We start from the raw sequence: 13913 nt of genomic DNA on the forward strand, positions 1-13913 counted from the left end.
AGGCTCCTGAAATAAACCTCACACCGAAGGTCATTGACATAATCAGCTGTGAACACCTGACAGACATTCTCAGGCAGGTCAGTAGCAAAGAAAACCCCGAACAATGGTCTCCAAGGTTTTAATGGGGGCTACGGGAGATGCACTCCTACTCCTCCCAGCTCCACATACCCACCAAATATATCTGAAGCAATTAGCTTTTTTGTGTCATACAAGGTCCAAATGTAGACCTAGATTTCCTGAAAATAGCTAGTTCTGTCCTGAAGACAGCCAACTCTATGTAATACTGCAGAGTGGACCTCAAACTGGCATTAGACCCATTATATGAATATGTAAAGAGTTTATTACACACGCTTCAGATTTGGACCCTTGCTGCCAGTTTTATTTTTTGCCTTCATCCAATATGTCGATGGGTAGTTAGAATTAGAATCCCTACAGTGTGGAAACAGGCCCTTCAGCCCAACAAGTCCACACCAACCCTCCGAAGAGTAACCCATTCCCCTACCCTACATTTACCCCTGACCAAGGTACCTAACCTACACATCCCTGAATACTACAGGCAATTTAGCAATTCACCTGCACATCTTTTGACTGTGGGAGGAAATCAGAGCACCCGGAGGAAACCCACACAGACACGGGGAGAATGTACAAACTCCACACAGGTAGTCGCCCGAGGCTGGAATCGAACCTGGGTCCCTGGCCCTGTGAGGCAGCAGTGCTAACCACTGAGCCACCGTGCCACCCCACTGAGCTCTGGCTCAATGAGTATTTGCTTCCCGTCTGCTAAACTGTGGACTCTAGGGTTTTAAACAGCTGTGAAACGATGTTGCTATGCCATCAATCACCGATCGTTGTGCAATCTATAAAACAGTTCATTTGATCCATAGAACCCACATTGTCCAGTATGTCACAAAGCAATAATGTGAAATAACTCAAACAGTCTAAATGATGATAACGGAGTCTTTTGGTTTCCTTAAATTAATGTAGCTTTAAGAGGTGTTCCTGTTTTATAGCACACAGCTGACCGCTTCATTCTTATTATAGCTGGAGCATAAATGTCTCCTTCTCCAGTTTAATGGTTTTTCTTTGAAAGATGTCATTTTCCTGATAGAATTTATCATCAGGAAGAATAATGTACAACTGGATTATGTGTTCCCCAAGCTTTTGGGCCAGAAGTAATGTGGGAATTTATTTTACTCCCAGATCCAATTTTATTACCCGTTAGAAAAGAAACTTTAGTTACAGATGAAAAACAATTCGAAAATGAGAGAGAAAGCTAGTCTATGACCTGCAGTCTCCAACTTAGAAGTATTCACAATCTGCAAAGCAACCAACTGAGCTATGACTACATTGTTTAAGTAACATTTATAAACAGTGTTCCAGATAAGCTACGCACAATTGCACTGCAACTTGGAATGCATCACACAGGCCACTCCTAAGTATTTCCTTTAAGACACTGCGTGAGTGCATTGTTGCTCAAAGCTTAATGGTGTCAAGCATTCACTGACCAGGCCATGTATAACAGAAACAAATTTAGAGGGCAATTGCCTACAAGTCTCGTTCCAGCGTGGGATTGAAATCTGCCATGAACAGTGGTACAAACAGCTGGTATCAAATTGGCTGCCTGATACATTTATCATCCAACATTTAGTCCCATTGACTTCAATAAGATAGAATATCAAGCACAGCAGCAGGTGACTGATGTAATACCACCCACACAGCTTCTCCATTCAAGTCAAATTTTATCCTCCATGTTGACACATTGGCAGAAACGCCACAGGAAATCTGCTAGCTTATAATGATCTTTACACATGATGGCAAGACACAACTAAATTTGAAATGATTTGTACGTGGGATCTCTGAGTTTCCTAATGTGTAATTCAAAACATGTGCTACAAATATTTATTCCTCTTAGTTAAGGATGTTTATGGAGTGTAACGATAGCAACTGAAGTCTTGTCCACCTCCTTTGCCTCAGACACATCTATAGATCACAAATGACAGTTGGAAGAGAGTAGCGCAGAGATGGATGTTAATTAAAGAAGTCGAGACTGTCGTCTATGACAATTAGTTTAACACTCCTGCTGTATGAATATCTATGTACAGCTATTACAGAAATGATCCAGCACCTACACATTATAACTTAGACACCTTAGATTTTCTTGATAAAGATCACTCAATAGTCAGCTTTGCCTCTATAGTTTTTACCTTTCAATCTACAGTGACCACGACAATAAATCCTGAACATCTTTTCTAAATGTCTCTGAAAAATTCACTTAAGCTCTTAGAGAAAGCAGAAGTTGCAGAGATTATTTTAGCCCACGTAAAGCTGTTTCCTTGCCCCGGCATAGTTCATGATTCAGCCGGACTTATCGTCAGCCACGCTAGGGTCTGAAGGTAAAGATCGTGATTTACACTGTGATAACGAATGGCGAACCGACGATCTGGATGGAAAGCAGGAGGTGAGTGACTGAGATGCACAATCACATGATGTTTCCTGCATGAGAACATGAATGAAATACCACATGAATATTCTACCTGCAAAGCAAAATCCACCTTGCATACATACACACACACATCTATATTTGTATAATTAGGAGACAATATTTAAAGTGAAATTCTACAACTAGAAACTAAAATTGGTAATGGCAGACCAAGCACTTTAACAAATAGTATCCCATTTAGAAACTATCCCATTTAAAATAAATGTGTTCACACTTCGATGAAACAAGTAGACAGAGAAACAGTGGGCAGGTAATGCCAACATCACCACAGCAACTACACTGAGGAACATTAGTGCTCAGAAAAGCAATGTCTCCCAGTTTGGCTTCCCAGTGTTAACATCATGTATCTCCAGGTAAGAAACAGAATAAAACTCCTTCCACTACCTACATACTGCATGTTCTAACTGGGAAAAATAAAAATCCAAAGTGTGACCTTCCTTTTTTCCACACTAGACATCTTATATCCTCTTTGGTGATATTGTTAATTAGGAGGGACAGTTTCCATATTTTAGGAATAGGTTTCAGATGGTCAAAACTCATTCCCTTTTAGTCATCAAACAGAAAACTCTTCTTTCGCATTAGTTCCGTTTTAATTTTAACCCAAGGCCAAACTTATATGTGGAGATGATGACATCAGCGTAGACCACCAGTTGCAAAAGTTGGGGCGAGCCTGCTTTTGTATGTGTTTCAATGCCTAAGTTGATTTTATGACTGCCGGGCCATCAATTGACTCAGGACAAAATGTCCAATCTCATCTTCAAGAAAGTCCCACCTTCGCCAGCTGTTGATTAATTAAACAGCTGTCAAATTTCAAGTGCCAATGGTACCACTGGGAGTGGTCATCACTGCCCGAACTGCAGGCAGTCCCCAGAGTTGGAACTGAATTAGAAAATGAATGGGGTATTTCCATTGGGGCCGGGCTGGTAGGCTGTAATGAGGATTAATGGGAGGAGGACATCTGATGGAGGGATCCCCTCTAAACCACAACAATCTAGCAGGGCTTGACAGGAAGAAGCTTTTCAATTGACTGCCTACTGGAGACTCAACTGACTCAAAGGAAGACAGGCAACAAGTGGCATGGCCTTGCTGTGATGTTCAATTTTACAGCCCAACCCCACCCCCATCAATCTTTTCCACAGAGGGGTCACGGGGTTGGGGTGGAATGATGAGGGTATTGAAATCCACTACAATTCTAGAAGTGAAAAACTATTAACCTAAGGCAATATAAAAGTAAATTCTGAGACAGACATTCTCAGTGCTGGAATTACAGATCTCACTGTATGACTGAATCACTGAGCTCTACATGATGTTCTCCACCAGATCGATGAATAGAAGCAAACCCATGGGCCCCCGTCCATGTCTTAATCCCCCATTTTGAATTCCACCAATTCAATTTAATCTATTACTTACAATTAAGCAGTTTATCCACAACATTAATATTGAATATATATTTTCAGCTAATGACTTTAGATATGAGTGAATAAAAATTGATGATTTATTTGCTTTATAAACCTAAGGACATTGTCCAATTGACATATTTTAAAGGGCACAAGCACAAAGAGCCTCTTTCTGTGCTGGAACTGTGAGACCTTATAATACTCCAGATATGTTATATTAATATTAGTAGCCCCAGAGCAGAGAATTTGGAAAATAATTTAATGACACATTTCAAATGAGATAACACTCCCATTAAAGCGGTACCTCAAGTAGACCAGGTGTTCCACATGCATCCCGTGTGTCTGGATCTTTCGCTCCCTGCGCCGGACAGGGTGTTGGTTTTTGGTCCTCCTTGTTCGGTTGCTTGGGAAGTCTTTTATTTACAATTCGGGAAACACTGTCTGTCTGTGATTGGCCTGGAGGAGCAGCCACATCTGTTTTTCGGACACTTTCTTCAGAAACTGGATCTTTGAGTGGCTTGTCAGCTCCATTTGTTGGACTCTGGGATCTGCCACACACATTTCTGAAAAACTCCTGAACAATCCCATATCTTGATGTATCACCTTTCGTTTTCGTCTCATGTTGGCTTGATTTCCAGATGGAGTCGACACTTCCAGATGTATGTTCAACAACGTTGAACAAACTGGACAATCCATCATTGATTGAGCTGAGCACTGGGCTATCCCTTGTAGTAGTTGACCTAGCCCAGGCTGACTCATTTTGTCCTCTATGAGACATAGCCCATGGACTCCGCTCTCTTGTATGATCTATTTTCGATGAGCTTCTTCTTTGCAACTTTGGTGAGCCATACTTGGGTGAACAGCAAGGGCGTTCAAACTTAGTTGGCACCTTTTCCAGTGATGAAGAGAGTTGTTTGCTCCGTGAACTCTGGGTTGGCATCAGTAAGGAGCCCCTGGATGCCCATGACCGATGCAGGCTACTAGAGATCGATCTTGGACTCTCAGTCTGCAGCCCAATACTAATACTTCGGGTGGTCTGAGTGCCCACACTGATAACTGCAACAGTCTGGCTTGCAGTATTAACCTTCCTTTCCATTGAATTTGTACAAATAACATTTCTGACACAGTTGGCAGCCTCCTTCATGTCATCACTCATATTACCTGATATTTGCAGATCATGCAGAGCAGATGGAAACCCAGTAACAGCAGCAGTAGCAGAAACAGAAACAGGATGTTCTCCCGTGTCACTTTCCAACAGATCCCGGTGCTTGGAAAAGTTATTAAACCACTTATTGTGCACCTTCTCTGGATGGAACTCCATGTCCTCAGTTTGTTTGGGTTTTGCCATGGTAAACAGAAAACCTGGTTCAATCATAATCTTTCCCTCATTGTTCTGAACCAAAGAACCATCCATCCTACGCACGACTGGTGGACTGTAATAAATGCGAATACCAGTTCTATCTGGTGCTGTGTAACTCCTTTGTATTTGTTTTGTATTGAGATGTGGGTTAACTAGATTTCCTGTCATAGTGAAATCCCATGATGAAATTGCAGGCATCTCCACATCTGACTGGTTGATCAACGCACTTTCTGATTTTTCATTTAATAACGCACCGTTAGCATTCTTGTGTTTCCAGTTTTTCTTGTTCAGCTCCTCAAGATCATTTAAACCTTTTGGCAGGGGTGTAGAGGGTGGAGGTAAATACGGAGATGTGTCCAACAAGCTCTCAAACTCAGACATGGAAGAAACTGATTTGGCCCTAAAAATGATCCATTTAAAAAGGAGTTATCTTCTCTTTGTAAAAATGAAAGATAAGGACAAGTACCTCATCATCCATAGAAACAAACAACACTGTTAACTATTGATTTTCTAGTTAGGATGGTAAAGCTTTTGATAATATGTTAATATAACAAAAGATTTCAGAAAATTACAGTTTTGGAAATATACAAATTCACTGGCAGAAGATCAAGAGATATCTTGCTCAATTACCAATTACAGACCAGAAATTATTCTGTACTTAGTAAGGATAATGTCATATGCACGTGCAGAATTTCAGGGAGGTATCAATGTAACAATGTAACTGTATGGGGTTGGTTGTATAGGAGGCAAGAATTACAGGGATATTCTTGGGTCAATGTTTAAAATTTCTTTATTATCACTCCTCAGTCCAGGGTAGTTAACACCTCACTGCCTTTAATCTGCACAAAGTTGTGTATTGGGGTGGAAAACAATATTGATCCTGCAAGAAGTTGACGAATGCCTTAACTGAGGTGTTAAAAATGATAAAATGATGGCTACATACAGAATAACAAATTTACTTAACAGACGAACGTAGAGCAGGTTTTAGAATTGAGTTATTTTTCAATAGCTAATCATTTCAGGTTAATTAAATGAAGAATCAAATTATATTTTGTTTAATTGTGGTTAGTTGTAAAATAATTTCTGTGTGGAAGAAAACGATATGGTATGGGTCAAAAGTATGGTTTATAATGTTATGGCTCTTGTTATGGCTCAAGCTCATAGAAATATAGGCTCAAAAAATGAGTAGATGTTGCTGTTACATAGCACGCTGTATTTTAAAATGGCTCGTTTTATAACAAAGTATGTAACAAGGATGTGCATGACAGTTTGTATAGACAGTTTGAACTCTAATCTGTTTTAGCATCTTTAATTACCGTGGAGTCATGCATGGCTCTTTTAAAGAAAGGATATTGATATGTTTTTAAGAATATTTAGATGTATCATTTAGAATAATATTAAATCACTAGGAGCTGACACTGTATATTCTAAGCAGATGCATATTTCTTAATTGGTGTCACATTATCTTGGTAATGATCTGTGGAGTTAGTTAAGAGAGACAAGCTGCCACAAAATTGCAATCTTACAAATTTGACATTTAAAGAATCAATCAGGAGAAACAGGAAGTAATAACAAAGGAGATTACAACTTTTAAAGAAATGAATACGGAATTTGGCAGATATGACCCAATTCATCCAAGACTGAAAATCACACAACACCAGTTTATAGTCCAATAGGTTTAATTGGAAGCACTAGCTTTCGGAGGGCAGCTCTTTCATCAGCTGGTTGTGGAGGACACAATTATAGGACACAGAATTTATAGCAAAAGTTTACAGTGTGGTGTAACTGAAATTATACATTGAAAAATACCTCGATTGCCTGTTGAGTCTTTCATCTGTTCGAATACCAGGATAGTTTCACTTCTTTCATGTGTAAAATCACAAAACTTTTTTTAAAAAGTTGCATTCTCAGGTTAACTGTAACAATTGGTGTTAGCTAGACAATATGTTGAAGGTGTTAGCCCCCTGTGTCCTCTGTCTATGCCATGATGTTTAGATTGTTATCTCACTTTTTAGGTTAGAATCAGAGTTTTACATAAATTCATGCAGTTTTTGAGCAAAGTACAATGTAACTCTGCAAGTACAAATTCACCCCACAAATGTGTGTGTGTGTGTGTGTGTGTGTGTGTATAAGCGTGTGCGTGTGTGTGTCTGTTTATAGTACAATGGTGATCACCTGCAGTGTGACATGAACCCAAGGTCCCGGTTGAGGCCCTCCCTATGGGTACCAAACTTAGCTATCAGCCTCTGCTCGTCCACTTTTCGCTGCTGCCTGTCCCGAAGTCCGCCTTGGAGGACATTCTCTCTCACACACACAACCCCCCAACCCAGACAGACAGACAGACACACACATACACAAAGACCCACATGCACACATATACATATCCGTTTGTGGGGTGAATTTGTATTTGCAGAGTTACATTGTACTTTGCTCAAAAACTGCATGAATTCGTGTAAAACTCTGTTATCTCACTTTTTAGATTAGAATCAATTTAAACATTATGACACAGACAGAGAACACAGGGGGCTAACACCTTCAACATATTGTCTTGCCTCCACCAATTGTTACAGTTAACCTGAGAATGCAACTTTAAAACAAACGTTTTGTGATTTACACATGAAAGAAGTGAAACTACCATGGTATTCGAACAGATGAAAGACTCAACAGACAATCAAGGTATTTTTCAATGTATAATTTCAGTTACATCACACTGTAAACTTTTGCTATAAATTCTGTACCTTACAACTGTGTCCTCCACAACCACCTGATGAAGGAGCGTCGCTCCGAAAGCTAGTGCTTCCAATTAAACCTGTTAGACTATAATCTGGTGTTGTATGATTTTTAACTTTGTATACCCCAGTCCAACACTGGCATCTCCAAATCATCCAAGATTGCACTATTAATGCACAATAAGCCAGTTAGAGGCTAGAATGTCTCTGATCATGACACACGGTTATGAAATGGTGATTACTAGTGGTTTGATGCACAAGGGAAGATAGACGGAGAACTTTAGTTAACAGAAGGGAACAAGAGAGCCTAGTTAATCAGATCGATTGAAAACTACTGCTTTTATTAAACACAATTTCTCTTATAATTGCTTTGATAAACTTAAATTCTGTAAAACGCATGAAAACATATCTGTCTTGTAGGACATGGGTCTTGTAGGTAATCAGAAATGGCAAATTTTAAACCTGCTCTCTCAACTCAATCTATAATTGTAACTGATCTAGGTGTTGCAATTAAAGTTAAGTGCTATTGAAAAAAGTCACATTTTGTGAAAACTTTCTCATTTTACTCATCACGACAATTGACAAGAAACGTCAAAGTAAAAAGGGAAAAAGATTCTGCTGTATGTCAGGAGATTGGTTGGCAAAGGGACTCTGGTGGGGGAATTCCTTTGGAGAATTTACTCCTAAATGACTACTTATAATTAAAGTGAAGCCCTAAATCTTACAAGGGTATAATATTAAAATTAGAACTAAGACAAAAGAAACATGTTTTCACAGAGATTGATTTAAAAATCTCTCACCCTTGCCCCCAAAAGGCATTCAATGTTTTGTCAGTTGAAAATTTCAATATGACGAAAGATTTTCGTATGTGAGGATATAAATGAATTTTGAGCAAAGATGGGTAAAGTAGAGTTGAGGTACAGATCAGGCAGGCAAAAGTGAGGACTGCAGATGCTGTAAATCAGAGTCTAGATTAGAGTGGTGCTGGAAAAGCACAGCAGGTCAGGCAGCATCCGAGGAGCAGGAAGGGCTTTTGCCCGAAACATCGATTTCCCTGTACCTCGGATGTGCCTGACCTGCTGTGTTTTTCCAGCACCACTCTAATCTAGACTCGAGGTGCAGATCATCCATGCTTGAGCGGGTGAACGGCCTACTCCTCTTATTGCAAATTTGTATCTAAGAAACAACTCAGCATATTAATATTTAACCTATACATTGACTGAGCTTCAAAACTTAACAAACTGGAAAGGTAGTAAACGTGTGCCTATTTAATGCTAAATGTTACTTGAATTACAATTAAATTTTTTGCTCGGCTACAATATTTCATCAAAGTATAGATAAGCCAAATTTTACCGTTGCAAATTAGTTCCTTTAGCCTCTAATTCATCTGATGTTTCCTTTTCATTGTTTCTGTGTTGCAGCATCTGAAAAATATAAAGAATGTGGCTGGTAAACAAGTCAACTGGAATTTGCAGGATCTAGTGAATCTCGTTTAATTTCCTCACAATTATACTGATTGTCACTATAAGTCATCCTGGGTTAACATCTGAGAAAATGCATCACAACCCTGGGCTAGCTTGACAATAGCAGCTGTCTTTGTACCAGCATCACAAGGATTCAGGAGGCCTTTCATCTTCGAACTGATACAGATGCAACAATTAGCTATAGCATAGGTAAGGAGTGGGAGTGGGGTTCTATTATAAGCAAACAGTATGCCATTTACAAAGTGCACGGAGAGAATTTTCCATTGTTGCTTATATTTTGTTACATGCAATGGTGATGCCATGATATGGACCAAAACATAGTTCTTGTGATCTGCTCACATCCCTCGACCCCCGACCATCTCCAATACTGGATGAAGTGGGGGCGTTGATGGAAGTAGAGGGCATAGTTCTGCTTTGATGATCTTTTTTAATCATTCACAGGGTAAGAGCATCACTAATTAGGCCAGCATTTATTGCTGATCTCTAATTGCAGTTTAAGAGTCAATCACTTAGCTGTGGGTCTGGAGTGACACGTAGGCCAGACCAGAAAAGGATAGCAGATTCATTCCCGAAATGACACGAGAGAATCAGATGGATTTTTCTCCTGATAATTGATTTCTGGTCATAAACCAGATTTTTATTGAATTCAATTCATCTGCTGTGGTGGGATTTGAACCCAGGGGATGTCTTTTCTCGACTATAACTTATGAGCTAATTACAAAACTGACTTCTCAGAATTCTCAAAATTAAAAATAGGTTCTTAGATGCAAGAAAAAGGTCTTTTTTATTGCAAGAACAAATTCTCTAAAAAGATATTATGCCCTGCAGAAACCCAATAGTGATGTTCTCTACTGTATACGTCAGCCTTAAATTTAAAAATGCTATTCACTAAATTAACAAGCTGCATTCAAGTAAGGTGAAATCACAGCTTTAATCAATTTTCACAGAATTTCTCTACATTCTGCAGTATGAGGGGAGATTTCCCTTCTTGTTCCATTCTCAGCTACAGAGGCAGAAAAGGGAAGGAACCCATTACGAAAGGTCTCTGCTCCCAATACATGGAACTGGAATTCCTTTTGCTTTTATACAGAAGCACAAGGTAGTAATTGTGTACAACATAAGCATACAACATGCATGATCATGGTAGGAGGTACTTATTACCTCAGACAGACATCTGGCTGCTGCGAGCAACAAGGAGAAGATCCCAGAGGAAATGAGGCATTAGGGTACATCAAAGACTCTGATCACTTGACTGCTAAGTGTTTCTAATCTTGCTTTAATTGCAATCTGGTAGGGATCAGGGCCTTTTAACTTCTACCTTTCATTGCAGCTAGAAAAAAAGATTACAATTCCCAAGAATATAGTTGTATTCTTTCTTCCAACCTAACTCCATGACATTATACGACTTGTATGTATTTGCACAGCTACCTGGGAGGGGCAGTGGGAAGTGCCTCAGGAGGTTGATAATTAGCAGGGAGCCAGTGGCACCTACGTCATACTTTCAGACAGATCTCTGGACAACACTCAAATGGTCACAAATGCTATCAAAGTGATAACAAACAAGTTTGATTTGCAATGTTTAAGTTAAATCCTATGTGATTATTATATGGTGGGCAAATGCTCTCAGTTTCAGGATTTCCCCTTTATGTTGTATTTCAGGCATGTGAAATCTAACCTATTTTTCATAACTAAGTCCTTGTGGAAGGGTAAATGTATCACCAGATTGCAAGTGCTCACTGAGACTCCTGAGATTTTGATGGTCTTGGATATCTTCAAAGTGTATACTGTGAAAGCATTGTAACTGATTGAGATACATCTGTTACTGTGGTGGCTGACTGGGCCTTCCCTGCATGCTACCTCCTTCCAATAATATCTGGAATGGCTGGTTGCCTAATGAGGAAAGATTGGACTTGTATCCACCATTCCAGGTATTAGTCTGGTAAACCTTCTCTGAACTGCCTCCAACATATTCATATTCATGTCTTTCCTTGATTAAGGTGACCAAAACTATTTATAGTACTCCAGATCTGGTTCTATATAATTGAAGCATTGCATTGAGAACTGTGCACAGTACTGGTCAGCTTATTTATGGAAGAATGTGACTGACTCACTGACTGTCCATTCCTGGAAGCGTCTGGCACAGCAGGTATGAGAGGAAGGCGGAATACAAGGACAGACCAATCAGCCACCATTGCAACAGATGTATTTCAATCGATCAGTCACATGCTTTCACAGTTTAGATGAGTAAGAGGCAATTTGAATAAGACATAAAATCCTGACAGGTTTTGATGGATTTTGACAGGGGAGATGTGGAGGCAATATGTTTTCTTATGGGAGAATCTAGGGTTAGGCATCACCCATTATATCAGTGATTAAGTAATTCTTTTTCTTGCAGAGGGTCACAAGTCTCTGGAACTCTTTTTCTGAAAAAGGTGGGGCATAGATAGAGGTAGACAGATTCTTGCGAAGTAAAGAGTTGAAAAGTTTTTGGTATAGGCAGAAATGTGGATTTGACATTATATCAGATCAATCATGATCGTATTAAATGGTGGTGCAGGCTTGAGGGCTGTATGACTTAATCCTGTTCCTCAATTGGATGTTCGGATGATTGCAAGTTTGTCCCTTTTGCAACCGCAGACTTTGCAGTTCCTCACAGTAAGCCCAAATAACGTAAGTTTCATCAAATTTTTGCCAATTTGGCCAAACCTTCACAGTGCTATGTCAGCTACTTACACACCTCCTCATTGCAGTTAACTACTAGGATTGTTGCCAATTAAAACTCTGTCTAGTGTGGTGTAACTCAATTTAACATCCTCGACCAACCCTTTATTTTTTGCACATAGAAGTTAGTATGGAGAATCAATACGGGTGTTTAATGATTCTAAAAGAGTGTGCAGAATGAAGAAAACATTCATGGGTATAATTTCTAAACTTAGTGTTCTTCAAGCAGAGAATGGTGGTGTTATTTGAATGTAAATACATTCCACATGACCTTCTATTAATTACCTCTAAAACACAGAAAACTGCATCCCACATTGATCTCCCTGGTGACTCCTTATACATGTTCCTTTTCTATGAAGTTTCATGAAGGGAGCACTCATTTGTAAGTTATTGTCTACTATAATAAAAACTGTTTTAGTGAATTAGAAATTGATTTGCTCTATATTTTCTTAAAAAAATAACTAAATCAAAAAAAAAATTGCCAGATTCAAAAACTATATTATGGTATTGGTCCATCACAGCGGTGTCATAAAAGTTAAATTAATAATCTCCTGCATGAGATGAAGGTAAGATCATTAGCACAAACACACGCATTTTAGATCAAATGCTACATAGAACACAATGGAAATTAATTCTGTGAACACAACTGACCACTGTTGAACAGCCAGCATGATAATATCACATGAATCTTCCATCTACTTCACATCAAGGGACAATTCTCAATGCTTCGCATTCTTGAAAGTTTATCCCTCACAGGAGAGTGAAGGAGTAGGGACAGCTCCATGATACACCATACACGGTGAAAGAAGAAATGTGCTTGGGGTATTGAAGGGCCTTTTATTCAATCATTTTTCAACACTTTCTCTGAGAAGTGTTGATAATGTTGAATACAGTTCACTTGTGGCACGATAATAAAATGGAGGGAAAGCATTACTGTTTATTTATACAAAAACTGGCCTTGGAGGAGATCAACACAAGAGGCATTACTCCCAACAGAAGAAAAAGGTTCAACTTTCAGCTAAAAAAAAACTTAATTCAGTAGGTGATGTTATGGGAAAGAGTCACTCTCATAAGTAACTGGTGCTGGATTATGATGACGAAGGTTTCACAAACTATGGGCATGACATTCTGGGACACAGGTTTGCTTCCACAGCAGCTAGCAGCAAAGAAAATGCATGGTTCCCCCAAGAGATGAAACTTATGATTTATGAATGCGTTTTTAACAAAACTTTTTTTTCCCCTCCCCTTTACTATCATCTTATGACTTGCACTGACAGGAATAGAAACTGATCATCTGTCAAACCACTCAAAAAATAAAAGCAATCAAAACAAAACCTTCATTTTTTGGATGTTAGTGAGACATAAATATTAGAAAACAAATGCAGCATTCCATATAACACTATTACCCATATTAAATAAAGTGGGCTTCTTTACAAAGTGACCCTAAAAAAATGCTGAATATAATTGCAATGCTCATTTACCTCCACATAGTATTAATTGGACAAATGCTACAGCTTTCGGATTGGCAACTGCAAACCTCCGAGCAGCAAGACCCCGCTGCAGTTTTAGAGCTCATCAAATGGGCATCCAATGTGCACATAAAGACATAAATGAGGCATACCGCCATCACCTATATACTCCGTAAAGCAAGAGATTCACTGAGGACAGGTTGTCACCTTATAGAGTGTAACCAACTTGTCCATGATCTTCTTTGTAAAACAG

The 13913-nt window shown here is 39.2% G+C and overlaps 1 protein-coding gene across 4 annotated transcripts in view; it reads right to left on the reverse strand.

The window, feature by feature from the left end:
- Positions 1-674: 674 nt before the first annotated feature.
- Positions 675-13913, reverse strand: part of soga1 (suppressor of glucose, autophagy associated 1) — a 102168-nt gene continuing 88929 nt past the window's right edge. For all 4 annotated transcript variants that reach the window (XM_043710554.1, XM_043710553.1, XM_043710555.1 and 1 more), the window contains 3 exons: positions 9340-9410; positions 4202-5657; positions 675-2493 (listed from right to left, as the gene is read on the reverse strand). In XM_043710554.1, the coding sequence (XP_043566489.1) occupies positions 2356-2493; positions 4202-5657; positions 9340-9410 (1665 nt within the window). In that variant the 3' untranslated portion in view covers positions 675-2355. The remainder of the gene's footprint in view (positions 2494-4201; positions 5658-9339; positions 9411-13913) is intronic.

This window comes from Chiloscyllium plagiosum, chromosome 20 (genome assembly GCF_004010195.1).
Source record: "Chiloscyllium plagiosum isolate BGI_BamShark_2017 chromosome 20, ASM401019v2, whole genome shotgun sequence".
NCBI lineage: Eukaryota > Metazoa > Chordata > Chondrichthyes > Orectolobiformes > Hemiscylliidae > Chiloscyllium > Chiloscyllium plagiosum.